The sequence below is a fragment of the Cupressus sempervirens genome, chromosome 8 (assembly GCF_028749045.1).
Source record: "Cupressus sempervirens isolate cs-2001-9-10 chromosome 8, ASM2874904v1, whole genome shotgun sequence".
Lineage (NCBI taxonomy): Eukaryota > Viridiplantae > Streptophyta > Pinopsida > Cupressales > Cupressaceae > Cupressus > Cupressus sempervirens.
The window spans coordinates 277123030-277146420 of NC_143125.1; the positions used below are offsets into that span (position 1 = coordinate 277123030).

Here is a 23391-nt window from a genome sequence, read left to right on the forward strand (position 1 = left end):
ATGCTTCAGGTTTGGGTATAGGAGCAGTGTTGATGCAACATAGACACCCCATTGCCTATGAGAGCAGGAAGCTGCAAAACAATGAAAAGTTGTACTCTACCTATGATAAGGAAATGTTGGCTATTATGCATGCGTTAGCCAAGTTCAGACAGTATCTTGTTGGCAGCAAATTTGTGGTGAGAACAGACCATAATAGTCTGAAGTATTTCCTAAATCAAACAGAACTCAATGATCGACAACAAAAATGGGTTAGCAAAATTTAGTCTTATGACTTTGATATCAAATTCATAAAGGGGAAGAATAATACTGTGGCTGATGCGCTCTCTAGGAGACCTTCATTGGCTGCCCTATGTTCATTGAGCGAGATTTCAGCGGATTGGAAGGCTCAACTTTTAGTTGAGTACTCCAGGATCAGTATGCTTGTGAGATCTTGGAAGGGTTGATAGTGGATGATAGATACAGTGTGGTAGATGATATTATCTACTACAAAGGCAGGGTTTACCTTGTTCTAGGTTCTCAATTGAAGGAACAAATTTTGCAGGCTCTCCATGATACTCCTACAACAGGACACCCAGGATATGGTAAGACTTACAGGGCAGTTCGTGAGAGATTCTCTTGGAAGGGTCTCAAAGATGATGTTTTACGCCATGTCCGTGAGTGTATGACTTGTCAGCAGAACAAGTCGGAGCATACCTACCCAGCGGGATTATTACAGCCATTACCTATACCGGAACAGAAGTGGACGGGGATCTCAATGGATTTCATTACAGGTCTTCCTAGGGTTCAGGGGAAAGATTGCATTTATGTTGTTGTGGATAGGTTAACAAAGTATGCCCACTTCTTTCTGATTGCGTTAAATTTTACAGTATCTCAGGTGGTTAAGTTATTTTTCAAAGAGGTGTTTAGACTTCATGGTCTTCTCAAGACCATTGTGAGTGATAGGGATAGCAGATTCATGAGATCCTTCTGGCAAGAACTTTTTAGGCTAACAGGTACTTTGTTGACCCCTAGTACTAGTTACCACCCTCAAACTGATGGGCAGACAGAAATAGTCAACAAGTGAGTTGAGGGATATTTGCGTAACTATGTGTCAGGACAGCAAAAAAAATGGGTGCGTTGGTTGCATTTGGGCGAGTATTGTTACAATACTACGCATCATATGTCCATTGGCATGACACCTTTCAGAGCTCTCTATGGATATGAGGCATTATCTTTCACTGATTTGGCATTTAGTGACAGTAGAGTTCCCTTGGCTCAGGATTGGTTACAGGAAAACCAGGATGTCATGAGATCTCTTAGGGAGAATTTACAACAGGCCCAGAATCAACAAAAGATGTACGCTGATAGGCACAGGATTGAGAGAGCATTTGAGGTGGATGATATGGTCTTTTTGCGCTTACAACCATATCGGCAGAGCACCTTAAAAAGGGGGGGAGCTAAGAAGCTCAAACCACGTTTTTATGGTCCATACAGGATACTCAGGCGAGTGGGAGAAGTTGCATATGAGGTTGAGTTACCACCTGGCAGTAGAGTTCATAATGTATTTCATGTATCTTGCCTGAAAAAGGCCCTTGGACAGCATATTACAGTTTCACCCGAGTTACCTCCTATGGATGAGGAAGGTAAATTGATTTTGGTCCCTGATGAGATTCTTGAGGTGAGGGAACGGCGGCTGAGAAGCCAGGTGATTCGAGAGTATTTAGTTCGATGGAGAGATCTTCCCATAGAGGATGCCACCTAGGAGGGTGAGAGCATTTTACAGCATCCAGCATTACAGTTGCTTGTGGGCAAGCATCTCCAAGAGGGGAGGACTGTCATGTCCCCACTCTAGCTCAGTCTAGCAGAGATATGTGAGTCAGCTTATTATGGGGTCTTGTAGGCTGACAGGGTTGGATAAAGACCCAGTATGGTTATTTAGTGTTGGAGACTTGGTGTTCTAGCGGTTATTGATCAGTTGGAAGATGTTCCTTGTTTTTAGGAGTCAGTTCCTACATTTATGGGGTTCATTCCTACTTTTTAGGAGGTATGATCAGGCACAGGGTTGGATTTCCATGAGTTTGCTTTTTGGGTTCAATTTCAGAGGGATAGAGCTTGTTTCCTAAATTTTAGGAGCATCCCTAGATTTTAGGGATGAGACTGCCAGTGGATCCTTGATTTCCGACTTCAGTCACAGACAGGTGACCTGATGATTTTATGGTTTGTGATGTCAATTGGGCATTTTGTAGCTATTTGGGTTATATTTTTAATATTTCCTAAGTTAGCGTTTAATAATTAAATAAGGCTAAGTTAATAGCGATTTTGGAGTAATAAGGGGTTTTTGACCTCATCTGGATGCATACCCCTTGGTGTGATAGCTCATTGGAAAGGTCTTGAACTTTTCTAAATCTTTCTCTTTGGTCTCAGGGCAATTCAGTGAACGGATTTATGTCTATGGAGAAAAAGGTCATTTTATAGTAACATGGCCACTTTAAAATAAGACTTAATTTACTTTTGTAACCCAACGCCTTTTGGAGTCACTTTAGGGTTCGATTTGCTTTGGAAGGGGTTATAAGGAGATGGAGGCGCCATTCCTCAGGATATCTTATGCATTTTAAAACTTGTTTACAAATTTGCTCTACTTGGGCGATATTATTCTGGGATGCAAACCCCAGGGTATTTACTGGCTGGGACGTAACCCTCAGCAGTATTTGGTCTTGGAATTTTCAGTGGTATCAGCTGTTATCAGGGAAGAAGAAACCATTTCAGCTTGGGCCTGCAGTATTGTTTAGCTGGGCGTGATTATTGGTACATGGGAAAGTGAGCCTTGCAGCAGTAGCCGCCATTTGCAGCACTTTGAAATATAGAGAGTCGGTTAATCAGCAGCAGACGTATGCATGTTCACGGCCCTTTTTCATCAGCCAGTTTTACCGTCATTGTTAGGGGAAATGTACTGGATCCTTTATTTGGCTCTATAATTCAGAGATTTGCCTGGTACGATTTGTATCAACTCTAATTTTACTGCATATTGTTATTTAATTTTCAAACTCTTTTCATATCATTTGCTCCTCATTTCTATGTTAAATAATCATCAAAAACGCTAAAACAAACAAACTCTTCTGCATTTCCGTCTAGTTCTGCAAGAAAACTTTAATAAACAGGAAAAACAAAATTAAAAGAACAAAGACTATAATAAAGCTACAGCAGATTAGCAGCAAAAATCCATCAGGGATCTTTCAGGTGTTCAACACATTAACAGATATAAATTATTTCAAGCATAGAAACATAAGTGCATTTCTGAACTGTTCCATCTACCTGTTGATAACTTTGCATTTTTAGGTATATATACTGCTGGTTATTTTCTGAATGTGTTCTCCACTTACCTGTATACTTATCTTTGTATCTTTGATTGTATAAAACAGCTCTTGTATGCATACCTGGTATCCTCCTTTGACTCTGCTTTTACTCTACTCTATACGCATCTTTATTCTTAGATGGTCCTGAAGCTGTAGTCATCATATTTCCTTGTGATTTCTGAATGCTATCTTCTCTGCTGTTATATCTGAACAAAAGGTTTCAAAATAAAATGTTTTGTCCCTTTGATGTCTTATTGTTTCAGTATTGATCTTACAGTAGCATATTCCTGTTGTAAAAGTAAAAAAGTTTTCATAAATGAATATGTCCCTTTAGTACTTTTGTGGTACCATTCTGATCAGCTTTGTCAATCCTATCTCTCATAGGCACGCCAGGCTCAATAACCCTCATGGGAGCCTACGGTTATATCTGCATACCTATAAGAGATAGGATGCCGCACAGGAAACAAACATCTTAGTAATAAAACATTTCACATGGTTGTGATTGTCTCTCCTTTTGTTGGTAGATATTTCTGTTTTATGGAAGTGCACAGCATGGATGTTTATGCATGCAGTGAGATGTTCCATCATTGCCTAGATCCGCTAGTTCTAACACTTTCTCTTATGTATGCAGGATTTGAGCACTTGGACAAACTATGGACCAGGGCAGCAGACAAGCGGGACTGAAGCAACACAACGTAACTAGTCATTACAGGCAATGGCTGGTTCCTTATTACCCTCTTTTACTCTATGCTCATTCTTTTCACGTTATGCATTTTCATAAAGTAGGAATATGTATCAATAGATTTAGGGGCTACTCTCATTGCAAATTGTGTGAGAGGCATTTACTTTCAGCATTCATTTTTATTTCAGCTTTGAAAATATCAATTGTATCTATCATGATGAATAATACAAAGGACATTCTTATACTATTCTTTTGTTCTAAATGAAATATGATTTGGCGATAAGTATGATCTGAATGCAAAATAAAAATGTGTACCTTACTTCCACTTACAAATTGTTTAGGACTAAATTTTAACATGTGTGAAAATTTAGTAACAATGTACTAAAATATTGTTTTGAAAAGAGCAAAGAAAGATAAATAAAAGAAATACAAAACATCAAGCATATGTATAAGGATCAAAGAACATACCACAGTGATAAACATACTCAGCAAAGTTGCCCGTCAAGAAACCCACACAAATCTGTCATAACTGCATACAAATCTTACAGCACTATGAATCCCATGCAGATCTGTCATCACTCATATTCATTAATATCTTTATTAGGCTAACCTCCATATCATTAGACAAATATATCTTGTTTTCATACATCATAAAACGAATAATGATAAAGCCTGTGTTGTTTGTCCTAGGTTATTACTGATAATTATATTGCCTTTAGGGTCCGTCTAGTTCGCAGAATTAGCAAAACTGTGTTTGATTCAAAACCAGGTTTTGTATTTCGAAATCTGGTTTTGCAAAAATAGTTTGTCCTGTTTACTTAACCTGAAAAATGAGTGGGAAGATACATCTTCTGCGTTTGGTTCGTTAAATTGGAACTGGAATTAGACCTTTTTTCAACATTTTACTGATTACTCCAATAAAAAATGACTGTAATAAATACATCATTGGATTACTCCATTGGACTCACTGGATTATTTCCTCAATGTACCATGTTTAAAGATGACCGTAATTGACAGACTCCTAGACGATCCATATGACCACCTCTGGTCATCGCCAAGTGTAGCACTGAACAACACAGTGACTATTATCGCTAAAGAACTCAAGGCAAAATATTTAGGAAGGGGTTAGTGAATAAACTGCCCTTGAACATCTTAAAGACTGCTATTGCAATGGATAGAGTGGCCAACATGACTATTTCAGACTTTTTTTTTAATGTCTTTCGCCCAAGAATTTACTTTATTGCACTTTATTTCTGCAAAATTAACCAGACAGACCTCATACAGAAACTTGACCCTTTCATTAACAAGAACAAAATATCAAAGCTCGTAGAGCTTAAATTTTTGTGTTGTTGGCTAGCAAGTAAAGATTTACAACTCAATTCTTCCGACTCACAACTTAATGCAAAAGAGAAAGCTCAAGAGCCGAACGCACAGGAGTAAAATGTCAAATGGTTAAAAAAATGATGTTTGCATGGTAAAACATATTAGGTTAAAAAAAAATCATTGGACTTCAAAAATTAATCCATTTTAGTTTCTTTCCAATCCTCAAAATGTTAAACCTGGAATTCAATTCCCAATTCCATCTACATGGATGGAAGTTGGTAACCTCATTTTGGGGCAAAATTAGAATTCCATAATTCTAATTCCACTTTATCATTTTCAACCCAAACGGCGAATTCAACAAAACTAGGTTATCACTATCCCAATTCGCATCCAATTCCGCGAAACAAACGGGCCCTTAAAAACAATAATGTGAAGTGCTTAACTGTGTTGAACCCACCTTGTAAGGTAAAGGGCTTGAGGTCTAAGAAAAGGATTGCAAGGCACTATTGAGGAGGTCATCCTAGTGGGACTGTTGCAACCTAGGACAAGGAGGCACTCACTAAGTCAAGTCACCCCTTACAACCTCCACCTAATTCCAAATGGTGGCATTTGTTTGCAGGGTAACAAGATAAGAGTGGCGAAAGCCGATACAAGCCATCAAGCGGATACAAGCCATTTGGTTTTAAAATGGCTTCAGGTAGACCCATCGCGTCACTTTCCCAATACATTTTCTAATATGATTTGACTAAATGATTAGATATATGGATGTACATGTATTGCATGTGTTTTCCTCCATGTTTTGCAAGATTGGATTCTACGATCCCATTATTGACGAAATATTTATTTGGTGAGCCAAAACCCTAATACTAATTTATTGAAACTGTAATTTTGGGGAAAAATAGAAGGGTGGACATGTAATGTCCCCAATTTAGAAGGTTTCAGTAGCTTGGCGATGTCAATTCATCATAGCGACCCTCGTGAGATGACACTCAGATTTGAGGGTCTCAATTGTGTGAATTGTTATTATAGTAAGTCTAGTGAGCATGGTTTCTTTTTTTAGCAATACAGTTGTGGCGCCCTAAATCCAAACTCCATCAATACTTTGATTGAGTTTCATTATTGAGTTACATATTGCAAGTTTTTTATTGAGTTTAACGTAATGAATAACTTTATAAGCCTTTTAATTCTAATCTGATGGTGTAATGAAGAAGCTTCATTAGTGAAATGAGTCTCCAAGAAGCTATATGGCGTTTGTGTATGGGAGAAGCTCTGAGCTTTAAAGTATTATAGGACTCCTCATTATGGATCAAACCATCTCAATATGTTTGTACTTTTCTTGAATTTGGAAAAACTACAAGGGTTTCAACATGAACTTTGAGGAAGTCTAAATTTTCCTCTATTTGTTTGCACTTTGAATTGCTCTTCTATACCAGTGAATCTTGCTTCATCTACTAAGTACTAATCTGTATATCTTTCATCTGGAATTTAAAGTTTTTTGAAGGATTATCCATGTCTATTGCAGTGATTTGGAGAAGGGAAGAGAATAAGGCTGGGCGTCTTCATTTCCTACAGATCCATTATTATTATAGCATTGGGAGGCATCTGTATGTGCTACAATTACTTTGCTGAAGCAGCATTTGAATTATATATATATGTCCATCTGGATTTTGGAGGTAGCATGAGGTCTAGTTAAGCAGCATCTTCCTTAATAGAGTTGTTCATCTACAACAGCAATTCGTTTCCATACTGTCGCAGCATACATATGTATTAAGGCTGCAACTCATTACTTCATCAAATATCCAACGCCAACTTGCATACCTGGTTCTTAAATAAATTAGGTTTATTGCATACATGTCCTTGCAATGTACATAATTTGTGAATTTGAATAATTGTATTTGAGTTGTTGTCCCAAATTAGAGCAGGGGCTCTTTACATTGGTATCAGAGCAATTTCATGCTAGCCTACAGGGAACTAGGTTCAATATAGCACTGTGGTTATTTTTGGAGTTGATTACACTAGTAAAAGTAGGACTTCACCTCCAAGTAAGCGTGATCAAGATATACAGTTTGGTATTATATTTCATAGAGATGTTGGTAGCTCTGGTAGTTCAGGTAATTACAGGGATGTTGGTATAGGTTTTGACATTGACAGAGAGACTAGGGAGACATTGAGAGATCTTGCACATGGCTAGCACCATGTTGTCAATGTTCTACAGCAGTTATATGAGATTTTGCAACGCATTTCTCTCCCTAGAGGGCGTTGCAGGGATAGAGGTACCAAGAGTGTTTCAGTTAGCTCTTACAGGTCGAGAGAAGATGACATAATTGAGCATATAGGTACATATGATAGGCTACAATGAACTACTTTTATTAGGTCTGGGTCGGATGTGGTGAGTATTGAGACTAAGGCTGCACTATTTGTTGATGATGCAATGGCCCATTATGTTGAGTGGGGTGCTTTACCACAAGCAATTAAGCACAACTTGAATTTTGATAGATTCGTGACACAAAAGAGGAAGCACGCTAGAGTTAGGCCTAGACGTAAGATAAGACAGAGGCTTAGACAAAGTAACTTGAAGCAGGCAACCAATAAGATGACCTTGACTCACTTTGATGGTAGTGGGAAAGGTACAGCGAGAGCTGGGATATATAAGCTTGACACTTATCTTTCTTTGTGTCCCATGACTAAGGAGAACACCATTCACTTTGTTGTGTTGCATTTGGATGGGATAGCCCAAGATTGATGGTACCATGGGTTAATATCACTGCACCATGATCTGATTGTATCCTACCAAGAATTGGTTGATAGACTGGTAGAGAGATTTGACAGGAAAGACCCCAAGACTTATTTCCATTTGTTGGCACAATTAAGACAGACTGGAGGTCTTGAGGCATTCATTAGCGAATTTTAGCACTTCTCTATGATGGTGTATGACATTTCAGAAAGAAGACGGGTGATGTTATTTGTTGAGGGACTAGTTGAGCCTCTCAGAGGATGGGTTAAGTCCTTGGATCCACCTACCTTGCAGGAAGCTATGAAAAAAGCAAGAAACTTAGAGATGTCTACCCCACGAAGCACGTTTGCTTCCAAACCTTCTACTTCATCATATGACGATTAGGCATCTCCTAAGAAGGATAATAAATCTGATTTGAAGAGACCTATGGCAATCACTCTAGATCAAGAAACTCTTTTTGATCAAGGAGGAGGAGACTGTGTTTTTATTGTAGGGGTCCTTATGATGAAAATATGATTGCCCTTTGAAACTGAAGGGTTAAAACAGGATGATGGAGTAGTTTAATGATGATGAGGACAGTTCTGATTTTTCAGAACAGCCACCTAAAAACGAACAAGAGACACATGAAGGAGCGATTAATAGTGTTGAGGTTATTGATGATTCTAATCTTAAGGTAGTATACCATCCTAGCATAAGAAAGGAAAGATCATTCAGGCTATGTGATCTCTTGGCAAGGCAGAGAGTTATTGCTCTTCTTGATACAAGTGTTACTTATAACTTCAATGATTCACAATTGGTCTCTAAGAGGGGCATTAAGACAAAGGAGTTTGAGGACATTAGAGTACAGGTGGCTGATGGTTACACTCTTAAGGTAATAGGATGATTACTAAGCTTCCGACGAAGCATAGTTATTATGAATTTTAGGCGAATTTTTATGTGGTTGACATGGGAGGTACAGATGTGGTTTTTGGTACGAGATGGTTGCACACCATAGACAACATATATTTCAGCACTAAAAAAATGGAGATGAGGTTCATTAAAGATGGTAAAACTCACATCCATAAGGCTATTACGAATATAAACTTGTAGCTGATTTCTTTTAGATGTATGCAGCATCTTATGGGACATGATACAGTATACTGGGTAGCAGAGTGTAGGATGTTACCTACACTTAATGGGAGAGATAAACCAGCCTACCATCAAGATATACAACAGCTAGAGAACTAAACACTCCAAAGTATTTAAAGGCTTACCACCTGATAGAGACATGAAGCACATCATTGAGTTAGAGGAGGGCACTAAGCCTGTCATGATTACTCCTTACCAGCATCCAAAACGTTTGAAAGATGAGATAGAGAAGACTATTCAAGAGCTGCTCGCTATGGGACATATTAGGCTGAGTAAGCCCCCTTTTGCTTCATCAGTTGTTTTGGTGAGGAAAAAGGATGGTACATTTGGATGCTAAACAAAGGGACTATTAAGAACCGATATCCCATTCCACAGATTGATGAGTTACATGGAGTGTGCTACTTCTCCAAGATTGATTTGAGGTTCGGGTATCATCAGATTTGAGTCAGAGAGCAAGATGTGGAGAAGATAGCATTCAAGTGTCATTGTGATTACTTTGAGTTCTTAGTCATGCCTTTCGATTTGACTAATGCACTAGCAACATTCCAGTCAACCATGAACAGAGTCTTTCATAGTCAATTGAGGAGATTTGTTTTGGGTTTTTTTTTAAGATATACTTGTATATAGTAAAACATGTGATGATCATGTGGCCCACTTGGATACAGTGTTGGACATTCTGAATAGGGCTTCCTTGTATGCCAAGGAGTCCAAATGTGCCTTAGGTATGACAGAGTCTTTTAACTTGGACATATTATCAATGCAAAGGCAGCTTGCATGGATCAAGATTGAGTCTGTACTATTCTAGATTGGCCTACACTAGAGAAACTAACACATCTTATAGGCTTCATTGGTTTGTGTGCATTTGTCTGCAAATTTGTGGGTAGTTTCACTCGACATGCAACTCCCCTTACTGATTTGACTGGTAAGAGTGCTTTTGAGTGGACCTCTTATGACATCATGCCCATTGTTAGCATTGCCGTATTTTTTAGGCCATTGAAGTTGCATTGTGATGTCTCAGGTGAAGGCATTGGTGTCATTCTTTCCCAGGATCGCCATCCTACTACGTTTGAGAGCAGCAAGCTCAAGGGTCGTGAGAGATCTTTCAGTGTCTATGATAAAGAGATGTTGACCATTATGCATACTTTGGCCAAATTCAAGCAATACTTAGTTGGCAGTAAGTTTTACATCAAAATTGACAATAATAGCCTCAAGCATTTCCTTGGATAGTGGGACCTTAATGAGAGGCAGCAGAAGTAGATCAACAAGATTTAGTCATATGATTTTGATATTTCCTATATTAGGGGTACTCAAAATAAAGTTGCTAATGCCCCGTCATGTAAACCCATTTGTGTGTTATTACAAAGGTATCTGAGGATTGGAGACACTTGGTCGTTACTGAGTACGTTAGGGATCAGTGGACATCAGGTATTGTTGATAGCAGTATTTAGGATAGAAAGTATATTCTTGTAAATGAGTTGATCATTTACAAGGGAAGGATTTTACCGGTCCAAGGATCAAGTGTCAAGTCTTTCATGATTTTCCATTTGCTAGACATCCTGGGTCTTTAAGACTTACAAAAAAATTCGAGAGAGATTCACATGGAAGAGCCTAAAATCAAATGTTCAATAGTATGTCAAAGAGTGTTATGCTTGTCAGCAGAATAAATAGTAGCATACTTACCCAACCAATTTACTTCAGCCACTTACCATTCTTGAGAGGAAGTGGGAGTGTTTATCTATGGACTTCATTATGGGCTTGTCGAAAGCCCAAGGCAAAGATTTTGTCTTTGTAGTGATGGATCGCCTCACCAAATATGGGCATTTCCTTCCTATCACTGCTACATTTTTGGAGACATGGATAGCTGATTTGTTTTGTTGGGAGGTTGCCAGGTTGCATGGTTTACCTTGGAGCATTGTGAGTGACGAAGATAGTTGTTTTATGAATCAGTTCTTGCAAGAGTTGTTCAGATTGTGTGGAACAGAGTTGACTCCAAGCACTAGTTACCATCCTCAAACTAATGGCCAGACTGAGATTGTTAATAAGCGAGTGGAAGGCTATTTGTGGAACTTTGTGCCAACACAACAGCAAGCTTGGGTGAAGTAGAAATACTTGTGCGAGTAATGTTATAATTCCACTCACCATATGTCTATTCAAATGTCCCCTTCTAAAGCCTTGTATGAGTATGATACTCCAAGTTCCATCGATTTGTTCTTCAATGACAATAGGGTGTCCAATGTAGGAGATTTATCACGAGATAGTCAAGATGTCACGAGGACTCTGCAGACAACATTCAAAAGGCTCAAAATCAATAGAAGCAGTATGTTGATCGACAGAGAGTTGCTCGCTCTTTCCAGGTTCATGATATGGTTTATTTAATGTTGCAACGCTACACGTAGTCCTCTATTAGGAAGAGTGGAGTTGAGAAGCTCAAGCCTTGCTACTATGGTACCTTCTGTGTTGTTAGACGTGTGGGTGAGGTAGCTTATGAGCTTGATTTACCAAAGGACAACAAAGTGCATAATGTATTTCATGTACCTTGCCTCAAGAAGGCGTTAGGCAAACATGTAGTCCCATCTACTTTACCACTACTGGATGATGAGAAGTTAGAGTTAATTCTAGAGGCTATAATGGACACCAGAGAGAGGCATTTGCATGGGCGACTCATTAGGGAATTTTTGGTGAAGCAACTGAGTTAACCAGATGAGGATGCCACTTGGGAGTCGAAGGATATTGTTCACTACCCAAGATTGTGATTGCTCGAGGATAAACAATCTTAGGTAGGGAGGATTGTGATGTCCCAAATTTAGCAAGTTCCAAGTGTATAATTATGCTAGCTCATCATTGCAATCCTCATCTTTATATGCTTTGTCTTTGAATGTAATACTGGATTTTTTGAAATATTTACAGTACTTGTGTTATCAAAATGCATAATAACAGGTTCAGTGAATTATGTCCCAATGTCTTTCAACATTTGCTTCATCCAAATAATATGATTACAATTGTTTGTTGCTGCTACATACTCTATGAAATGCAATCATGTTTCTTTCTTAGCCAAGAAACCAATCTTCGTCCCGAGAAGAATTTCCCACCACTCGTGCTCTTTTTGTCATCTACACTTCCTGCCCAACCCTCATCAATGTATGCACATAAAGTGAAGTCATGTAATTTATCATAGCATAATCCATAATCAGGTGTCCCTTTCAAATATCTGAAAATACTTTTTACTGTTGCATAATGTGTCTCTTTAGGATCTGCCTGAAATCTTGCCACAATTCCAACTACATTAGCTATATCAAGTCTAGTGTGTCAAATATTGCAATCCACCAATCATAGATGTGTATTCTTTATGTTCCACAGTAGGGGATTCATCTTTGCTATATAACTTACATCCAATTACCATACGAGTTCCAACAAGTTTACAACTTTCCAATCCAAGTTTTTTCAACAAATCTTTAAGATACTTAGTTTGTGGTATAAATGTGCCATCGTTGTTCTGTAGAATCTACAATCCCAAGAAGTATTTTATTTCTCCAATCATACTCATCTCAAATTCTTTCTCATTACCTCCAACAATAATGTCATCCACAAATACTACAACATTCAATAATCCTTTATCATTTGTTTTCAAATACAAATTACTATCATGCACTACCTTTTACAAATCCAAAATTTGTTAAATACTTATCCAATCTTGCATACCAAGCTCTAGGTGTTTGTTTTAGTCTATACAGTGTCTTTTTCAATCTGTAAATAATATCATCTTTATCTGTCAAAGGAAAACCATCAAGTTGTTCAATGTATACCTCTTCTTCTAGTTTACCATTTCAAAAAGTTGAGTTGACATCCATCTGATAAACTATAAAGTTCTTGATAAGTAGGAGATATTTTTCCATAGCAAGTCAAATTGTGGTATTGCTATCAGGATTTAACTGTGTAAATTTTGGGTAAAACTCATGGCTCATGTTTCATGAGCAGTGATTCACACGAATCCATCTCTCAAGCACCAAGACTTCCTGAGAGGTCACCCATCTCAGTACTACTCCAGCTCGAGTGTGTTTAACCATGGAGTTTCCTCCATGGTTAAACCTACTTGTAACCTCATTTGCAAAACCTTCACCAAGTGTTGTGCCTTATGAACCATTTATTAGAAAGCCCCTTAAGCTCATCAATTGATAAGTAGGAGTTTTTTTCCACAGCAAGTCAAATTGAGATATTGCTATCAAAATTTAACTGTGTACATGCCTATCATTATAAAGTTTTTGTTTGTTGCATATGCCAAAAACATTCTTACTGCCTCTAGTCTAGCAACAGGAGCAAAAGTTTCTTCAAAATCAATTCTTTCTTGCTGTGAATATCCTTTACATACCGATCTTGTTTTGTTTCTTACAACTTCACCTTGTTCATTCATCTTGTTTCTAAATACTCTTTTAGTTCCAATAACATTCTTATCTTTAGGTCTAGGAACCAATTCCCAAGTCTTGTTCTTTTCAATCTGATCCAATTCTTCTTTCATAGTTTTTATCCAATAATCATCTTTACAAGCTCCATCAGTATTCTCAGGTTCAACTTGAGAAATTGAACATAGTTCTTCATGTACCTTGTTTCTTGTCATGTCTCCATTGTCTTTGCTTCCAAATGATATGTTCAGCAAGGTGATTCTTTGCCACATTCCTGTTAAGTTTCACTATCTCAACTCTGATTTCTACTCTAGGTTCAGATTTTAGGTTCTCTTTATTCTTCTCTTTGTACTGAAGTTTGCAGATCAGTGTCAGTTTCATAAAATGATTCCTACTCAACATTCTACGTATTAGTTTTTGGATTAGTCTCTTCATCAGAATTATAATCAAGTATCATTTCGTGAATTCTAAACTTCTCATCAACTCTCACATTCGCACTCTCAACAATAGTCTTTGATCTCTAATTAAAACATCTATATGATTTGTTTTTCAGTGAATACCCAAGAAACATTCCTTCATCACTTCTAGAATCAAACTTTCCAATGTCATCATCTCTCTTAATATAGCATTTACTTCCAAAGATTCTAAAGTACTTCACAGTAGGTGCATGTCCAAACCAAAGTTCATAAGGGGTCTTATCAGTGCCTTGTCTAATTTGCACTATGTTCATAGTATATTCTGTTGTATTCATTGCTTCCCTCCAAAATATATGTGATACATTGTTTTCCAACATCATTGCTCTTGTTGCCTCAGTCACTAATTTGTTTCTTCTTTTTGCTATTCCATTTAGCCCAGGTGTCTTAGGGGCTAAAAGTTGTCTCTTTATGCCATTATCTTCACAAAAGTTGTTAAACTCATTTGAAATGGGTTCTCCTCCTCTATCAGATCTCAAACATCTAATCTTCAAACCAAATTCATTCTCAACACTACTCTTAAATACCTTGAATTCTCAAAAGCTTCATATTTTTCTCTAAGAAATGCAACCCACATCATTCAAGTGAAATCAACAACAAGAATCATAAAATACCTTTCACCATAGAATGCTTTAGTCTTTGTAGGACCACTCAAATATGTGTGCACAATCTCCAATTTCACTGGAGTACTATACTTTTTGCTTCTCACCCATTATCTACAATCCATTCTAATTTCTTCTCAACATGCGAGACTAAGGCTTTCTCTTCATTAACGGCACTTTCATTTTTAACAACAACAAATCCTATTTTATCTTCATCGTCACTATCCTCAAAGTCAATATCAGGTTCACTTTCACTACCATAGTAACATTCTTTAGGAATTTTTTACTTGTAAGGCTTAGGCTTGAACTTAGGTACTCGGACATCTAGATGTAAAGCGACCTATCTTTTGAAATGAATAACAAATTAAATGTAATTTTCCTTCAAACTTTTCCTTACCTTTGTGTTCTCTCTTTGTGATCAAGGCTTCAAGCTCATCCAACTTCCTTTCTCCTTCCTCTATGTCTGCCCAATCCTTGGCATATTCTCCAAAGTTCCCACAAGCTCTACTAGTGCTCGCACTCTTTGTTAGCATTCATTTATCTTTATGAACAATGTTGATGTTTTAGCGTCAGAAGAAGTAAATCTGAATCTTCTATGATGTTATTATTTCAGAGATATAAGCAATTTGTATTCTGACTCTGATATCTGTCTTCCATTTCTAAGAAGTATGCATGCATCACTTTCTGATATACATGACAAAGGCATATCTATACGTACATGTATTCATACTAATGTATGCATACATGTACATATACATACACCACTGTTATGTATATATATATATATATATATATATATATATATATATATATATATATATATATTATGACAGTAAAATATGCATTATGATCGACCGACTTGAGTGGTCGAACTTCATATTATCCATGACAGACCTTCCTGTCGGATTTCACATTATACATAGCAGATATAACTGTCAAGTTTCATGTTACCCGTAACTAAGATTAACACTGACCTTTTGTTATTCCCGACTGATGATATTGTCGAGGCGTTAATCCGCATTAAGCATGCTTTCTTATGTCGGGTCTCCAACCCGTGTTTTGATGCAATTTATATCATCGTAATTAAGCCCAGTGTCATCGGGTAAACAAAAGTATGAACAGTTATGTGTTAAGATAAACATGCCTCCAAAGAGGCATGTCCCTACGTGGCCCTTGGGCCACATAGGGGCATGACTCTTCGGAGTCATGACTGTTCATTATGTATATATTTGGATCACACAATCTGCAGTGAACATATACAACAAAAAACATACAAGTACCTGCAGAGTTATACTCATGTTATAATATTATTGCCATTATCATTCACAATATTTTTCTTACAGTGATCCAGTAAAAGCAATCAGTGCTGAGGAAGAAAGAATTCAAAGAACCTGCTTCAAATACAAAAAGATAAGTAAAGTTATTCTGCTTATTTGATTCAAAATTAAAACACATATTTGTAATTGTTTATCTATCAGAGATCCTATATTTTTAACATAGCCTTAAAAGCGGATTCAAAGGCTTGTAACTTACCAATCAATGTCTCCCTATTGAATAATGGACTTCCTCAAGAGCATTAATCTTATTCTCATAGGCTGGTGTCAAAGATCTGAGAATCTTTTGCACAATTTCATACTCTGCTACAGTTCTACTAGTGTTCCATATCCCTACAACAATCTTTGTAACTCTCTGAACATAAGCTCTAACTGACTCATCCTCTTGCATTCTTGCACTTTCCAGCTTTGCTTTCCAAATTTGTAACTTTGCTTGCTTTGAGTACTGGTATTCTTCACATAATGGTTCCATTTTGTCCAAATCTCATTTGCCAAGTCCAATTCCTTTAATTCAATAAATTCTGCTTCTGATAATTTGCTAATCAATACGTTTGTTGCTATCATATTACATTGAAATGCCTTCTTCTCATCATCTATACATGAAGATAGATAATTCTCTAATTTTATACCAGTCTTTGTCTTTGCAATCATCCAGAAATCAATACCCATGCAAATCAAGTGAGTTCTCATCTTGTTCTTTCAGCAAACATAATCATCTCCATCAAACTTAGGACTTTCCTTCTTGTAAGCCATCCTAGATCTCCTCAAGTTGTTAAACTTCCTTCTCAAAGAGGCCCTGATGCTCTAATAACAATTGTTGATAAGCAATGTCCACACCTCACAATTCAGAGGGGGGTGAATCAGTTGTGGATAATCATAATTAATTACAAACTTACAAAATTGATTACTAACAAACAAGATAGGAATGAACAATAACAAGAAAGCCAACACAATAATTTTTGTTCTCAAGGAAAACCCTTGATCAGAGGGAAAAACCTCGGTGGGTATGGTATCGACTAGATATTGTACTAATATATAAATTCCCCACTAAAGGATATGACCCTATTAGGAGTCAATTACAATGCACTTAGTAAAAGTGTCCCTGTTAAAGGACCTTGAACCCTTGTTAAAAGGTTCACAACCCTATTAGGAGTTAATGAGAACAAAAGGCTCACTGTTCAAGCATTCCCAAAGGATGAAAGGCTAAACCAATTTGGGTTCTCCCACATAGTCTAAATCTTCTTCTTCCCCTTCCTAGTAGGATAGTTCTAACTTTGATGGTGTGAACTATGACAAGTAGAAGAACAAGATGAGAAGTCATTCAATCTGTTTATGAATTGAATACTAGTTGATTATAAATAAGTTTTAAAAAACAAAGAAGACATCAAGACTGAAGATGAGTTGGAATCCAATACAGAGGCAAATGGGAAGAAATTTAGTTGGAATATGAAATTTACTTAGTGAATAATGGCTAAGTATCCAGTCAATATGCCAAGTAACAAAAATTTATCCAGAACAATACTCCCCCTCTCGGTATGTATCACTCCTATACATGTTTCACTGAACCTCTCCGCCTTTGACATCAATGACAAAGGTAGGGCTCAGAAAACATAAATTCTCTACCAAAATCCTATAGATTTCGTACATACAACTATCATACTTACAAATATTTGAAAATTTCTGACAAACTTGTTCTCAAAAGATGCTGAATCGACTTCAAGCTCTCAAAATCTGGGTTTTCCTACATATAGCACAGGTTCACTTCTCCACTTCAATAAGGTCTACGAGTTTCAATAAATCATATACTTTTACTAGCTACTAAAGTGCTCTCTATAGAATGTCTAACTTAGGAACAATAAGATTCCTCAAGTAATTGTGTCAACATTGCAGTTTGGGTGGGTCTGATTGATTGGCTTCATAGCTTAGGGCACAATGAAGTTGAGTTCTGAGTTGAGTAGAAAAAGTCTGCGGACTTTCTTTTCAGTAACCTTATGTTCAGAGTTTGGGATCCTTCTAGCGCATTGAGATTTCAAATAAGGGTTGTAATGGAGTTTTGGGATGTGTACATGGTGTCGAGTACATATGGTTTTACTTTTGACCCTCATGTGCATGATCTCTTTTAGGTGCACAGTTCAGTTGTGCACAAGTTGGACAATGTGTATGGCATCTCACTTTGCGCAGTATGGGGAAGCAAGCTTTGTCAACATACCAAGTTGCTTCCCTATGAGGAATTCCTATGACATCTACAATCAGATTTGATTCAGTTTAGCAAGTTATATCAGCTATACTAGTGATGATGTTACAGGAGTTAATTAGTAATCACAAGGATATTATACATTCTAAACTTAGGATATTGGTGGAATAGCGAGTTTTTTGTTTCTGAGATTGCTTGGGGGCAAGCAATTTCAGGAAGGGTGTACTGTAATGTCTCTTTTTAGCTCACAATGGTTGGTGGTTTGGATTAGCCTATCAATTCCCCTCATAGGCCAAGTCAGGTTGGCAAAATCAAAGGTTGATTTCATTCCAGATGACACTAGGGTTCAAGATTTCTCTTTGTTTGGTTCAGTTTCACACACTTACTATTTATAGTAAGTTTCTATTTCAAGAAACTCAATATTTCTATCTTTAGTAGAGCAATTAATCATGTTGTGTTGCAGTATTGAGATTTGGCATCCTGGGCTTGAGCAATTATTCAAGGGCTTACTATATTTATAGTAAGTCAATTTCGAACAGTTTCTATGTTTGGTAGGGCACCTAGACTGGCCTCAATCGCAGTATTGACCCTTGGCATCTTTGTTGATCAGGTGTTCAAAGATTTACTAATTATAGCAGGTCAAGGGTTCATAGAGAGGGACCCTTATTATTTTTAGTAAGATAGTTGAGTGCACAGTGGACACATAATAGTCGATTCCCAGGTTCAGATGGACTTAAGAAATAATGATTATTTGAGGAGTTATTTTATTTTATTTATTAATAAAGTAATTACTCTATTAATAATTATTTATAAAGTTACAAAGTCACTTTATATCAAGGTTTCATGGGGACGAGGGTACTTGGGTACATCAAACTTTTTTTTTAATGTAATATTTATAGAAAATCTGAAATTATGAGTCATGATAATGGTTTTTCAAAACAAGAACAGTGATAAAGTTTGCAAACGTAATGTATTGTTTTCAATTACAGATTTGCAATATGTTCATAATAATAATATATGATAAATGTTTAGATGCATAACATAGAAGGCAGACTTTAAACACTACTGACTTGAACAGTGATAAAGTTTACTATTAATCAGTATTGTATCAAAGTTTCAAACTGATTATGTATTGAATTGAGCATGATGAACAAGAAGCTGATATGCAAACAAAAAACTGAAACAAAAATAGAAATATTAATCAAGGCCCTTAGCTATGATGCTCTCTATTGAGTACCCAGTACTTGGGTGCGTGGGTACACGTACCAGAGGTGTGGGTATACGTACCCATGCAACCTACCTTCATATTGAATGAGGTCAATGACCCTTCATTGAAGTGACTTAAAGTGCAATTAAGGGATTATGTTTTGGAGGCTGAAATATTAAAATGTTTTATAAAGTCAATGTGCACACAAGTTATATTATTTTAAATGATATTAAAGTGCATTTATAATCCATGAATATGAGCACCCAGGTTTGAAGACTTTTATAAAGTCTTATTAAAAATATAAAAGTGGATTTAAATGCTATTAAGGAGATTGGAGTTATAAAAGAAAATCAACCTCATTATTGATGAGTTTTTGTACTATGCTTTTAAGAATTTGTGACTATGAAAGAGAAACAAAGGATTTCGGCCATTTTTAAGCTTTGAAGAACAAAAACTCTTCATCGTAATTGCAATATTGAGGCTGCAAAAGATCAGCTGAATCATTGCGATGGTGTGGGCTTCATCTAAGAGTCCAATTTTACCATAAAGAGCATATTTGTGCAAGGGTTTGAAGCATTTTTTAAGTTTCATCTAATGCAGACCTGTAGTTTGATTGTTAGAGCTGTTTTTTTATCAGATTTCAAGCTATCAATTTGTTGTTATTCATACTTTCAAAGGGTTTCAAGGCATATATACCTGTGAGTTCATTAATTGTAACTCCGAGTTTTTTCAGGTATTATTGATTTGGATAATAGGGAATATTTTATGAACTAGGTTGTCGATATTTATGAAAATATAGAGTATCTAAGGTCGTAAAAAACTGAAAATTTTAGTTGTGTATTTTGAATGCAATTTCAATTTTAAGTTGGAAAATTTGTTATTTATATATCTTTTATTTGTTCCATTATATTCTTATTCCAAACATTGCAAATATACCATATTCATTCACCAAAACAAACACAAACAAGACAAAAAAAATTGATGATGGATCACTGTGTGTGATCCGAAACGTTGATGCAAAAAACTCAAAACACAATCAAATTCCAGAAGTACTAACCAGTTTTTACAAAAAAAATTGTTTTTACAAGAATCCAACTGCAGTGGTATCAAAGCTTGCATGCATTTGATAAAATGTCAAACATACAAAATTAAAAACTAAAATTGGATTTGAGACAATATCCTAGTGTAGGATATTACATTCTAGTAGGATGTTAGCAGCATAGGAGAAGAAGGCATTCAATAAGTCAAGTCACACTTAACAGACTCCACTTAATTCCATATGGTGGCAACTATTTGTCGGGAGGCTAGATATAGTCGGGGAAAGCAGATACAAGCTGCCAAGTAATGGGGTTGTGGTATGCATCATGGTGGCAACTATTTGTCGGGAGGCTAGATATAGTCGGGGAAAGCAGATACAAGCTGCTAAGTAATGGGATTGTGGTATGCATACCTCTTAGGCTTGGTTTAGAAATGGCATCCAGCAGACCGATTGTTTCTCTATCCCAACAAGTTTTCTAAAATAATTTGACTAAACAATTAGATATATAGATGTACATGCATTGCATATGTTTTCGTTCATATTGTTTTGCAGGATCTGATTCCAAGATCGCATTATTGAGGAGAGCTTTTTTTAGACAAAACTCTAAACCTAATTCGTTGCAATTGTATTTTGAGAGAAAATTCTAGGGCAAATTAGGAAGGGGACATCATTAAATTGATTGGTAAAGCATCAAGAGGCTTCATATCACCATTTAAACTCATCTCCACAAAATACAACCTGATTAATTCAAAAACTTTGGAGTTCTCCCAAACTCACCACGTAGCTTATGAGAGAACTAGGCTCACATAGATCATTTTTTTAAACGGAGACATTACAAGAGAATAAGTGCATTTTGTTGCTTTCTTTATCTAAATCATGAATTGTTTCTATCATTGGCGGTCTTGAAAATCCAAAGATGGATAGCCTTGTTGCATTGTTTAGTAAAGTACTGGGAAGAAAGTTCAATGATGAAGGTTCCGACTTCTAAGAATACTTTCATGTTTGAAAAAAGCACAATGGAAAAGGTGGATTTAAAGAAAGACTGGAAAAATTCTGAAGGGTAGTCAAAAACCCCTAAAAAGTACAAAGTTAAGTGTCGGAAGTTGGAACTATAAAAAGCAAGGGCATGCGCAGAAGAATTGCAAAATCAGGATTCCTCCACAAATGATGACGACAAAAGGCCTTGCTTATTTTTGCTAATATTATAACTATTAGTGACTTCGATCTATTTTATTGTTTAGTAAGAAATTTTGATGTCGAATGCAAATAAACAACATGTTGATTATGATGTCTAATGCAAATAAACCACATGCTCTTAGAGACAGCAGCCGATTTGAAGGGAGAGAGATACTATAAAACATTTTACCAAAAAGTAAGAAGGAATTGGAATTCATTTGAATTTTATAATAAGGTAAGAAAATGTTATCAAAATAAACTACCATTTGTGAAATGGTTGTAGTCAAGAATTTGAAAGGGTATGTTAAGCTATGTAGTCTTTTTAAGCTTGGATATTTAAGCTTTTTTTGTTTGGAACCTCTTGTGTAACATAGCAAGATAGGTATTAGGCTATGAACGATGAACAGACAGAGTATTTCCAACTAGGTATACAAGGAGTGCCGCAGATGGTCCTATCGAAGCGCGATTCTTCCTATTGTATCTCTTACGGATGACCACAGGAATAGTTTGGAAATGTGAAAAGAGATTGAAAGCAATAATTTTCATGAAATGCAGGCCACTGTGTTTTTCGCTACGGTTACAGCAAGAGCTGGAAAGAAGTGGCTAGAAGTTTGCCATAAAGCAATAAATGTAAGGTGATTTTCTTTCTCAGATATTGTCTCTTAAGACCAGAATCCTAAAATTTGGATCTGAAGGGGTAAGAAAAGCTTATTTTTCACGGGACCTGTAAATTGCAGATAGTTCACAAATCTCTTAGCAATGATACTGAGAAATTTTCCAGGTACGGCCACTTCACGGAATCATTGCCTAAATGACACTTGAGCCTAAGATTTCCTCGCAAGTGGAATTTGCCAACAAGAAAGACAAATATATGCAAATGATCTCTCTACCTAAAATTTTAGATGCACTGAACACAAATAGAATCAATACCGATAGTGCAAAGGTTTGAAACTCGTTGCTATTATCCAATTGAATATAATCATAAGAGGCGCGTACGTTCACGAAAAGTCAAAACTCGTCTAAACTTAAAAATGACAAAGCGAGCTCTGGAATTACGTCGTCACATACCTCTGTGTAGGAATTCCATGGCAGAGATCCCTGCTACAAGAGAATGCACCCTTATGAAGCCATGAATACGTGTCCACCGCAACATGTTTACCCGCCAGCTCCTTTACATGAATGGGATTCATTACAGACTTCAATGCCGGCAGGAGCCCTTGGATTCCCATCTCCTGTAACGCAAGGAGCTCAATGAACTCGCACAGGTCTTAATATTCTACATTGCAGGGAAGCTCCAGCAGCCATATTAACAGCATTGTCGCATTCTTCTTGGCCTGCTTGGTCGCCCGTTCGAATCCCGCTGCGACCATTGCTGGGGAAGGGTCGAAAGACTATTGTTATTTTCACAATCGCGCCAAATCTTCCAACCTTTTGCTCGTCATGGGAAAATTTCAAGTTTTACGAAGAGCCTACCTAGGTGGTTGGCAAAATTATTTTATACTCCTGACCGCTGCTGGGGCTTCAACTCAAGGTTTAACCAGAATTTAACTGATAAGTAGGAGATGATTTCCACAGCTAGTCAAATTGTGATGTGAATATCAGGATTTAACTGTGTGATTTTTGAGTCAAACTCGATGACCCATGTTTCATGAGTAGTGATTCAACATGAATCCATCTCTCATGAGAATAAATGGAACACTTAGCACTCATTGGATCTAGGTGATGCTCACAAGGGTGAAGCACCGGGACTTCCCGGGAGGTCACCCATCC

General features: G+C 36.9%; 1 protein-coding gene across 1 annotated transcript in view; it reads right to left on the reverse strand.

Annotated features, from left to right (window-relative positions):
• LOC149542508 (5'-3' exonuclease family protein) overlaps positions 1–23097 on the reverse strand; it is a 157711-nt gene extending 134614 nt beyond the window's left edge. Inside the window, exon 1 of the mRNA XM_089797444.1 lies at positions 22690–23097. Coding sequence (XP_089653570.1) covers positions 22690–22850 — 161 coding nt within the window. The 5' untranslated portion in view covers positions 22851–23097. The remainder of the gene's footprint in view (positions 1–22689) is intronic.
• Between the last annotated feature and the right edge of the window lie 294 nt (positions 23098–23391).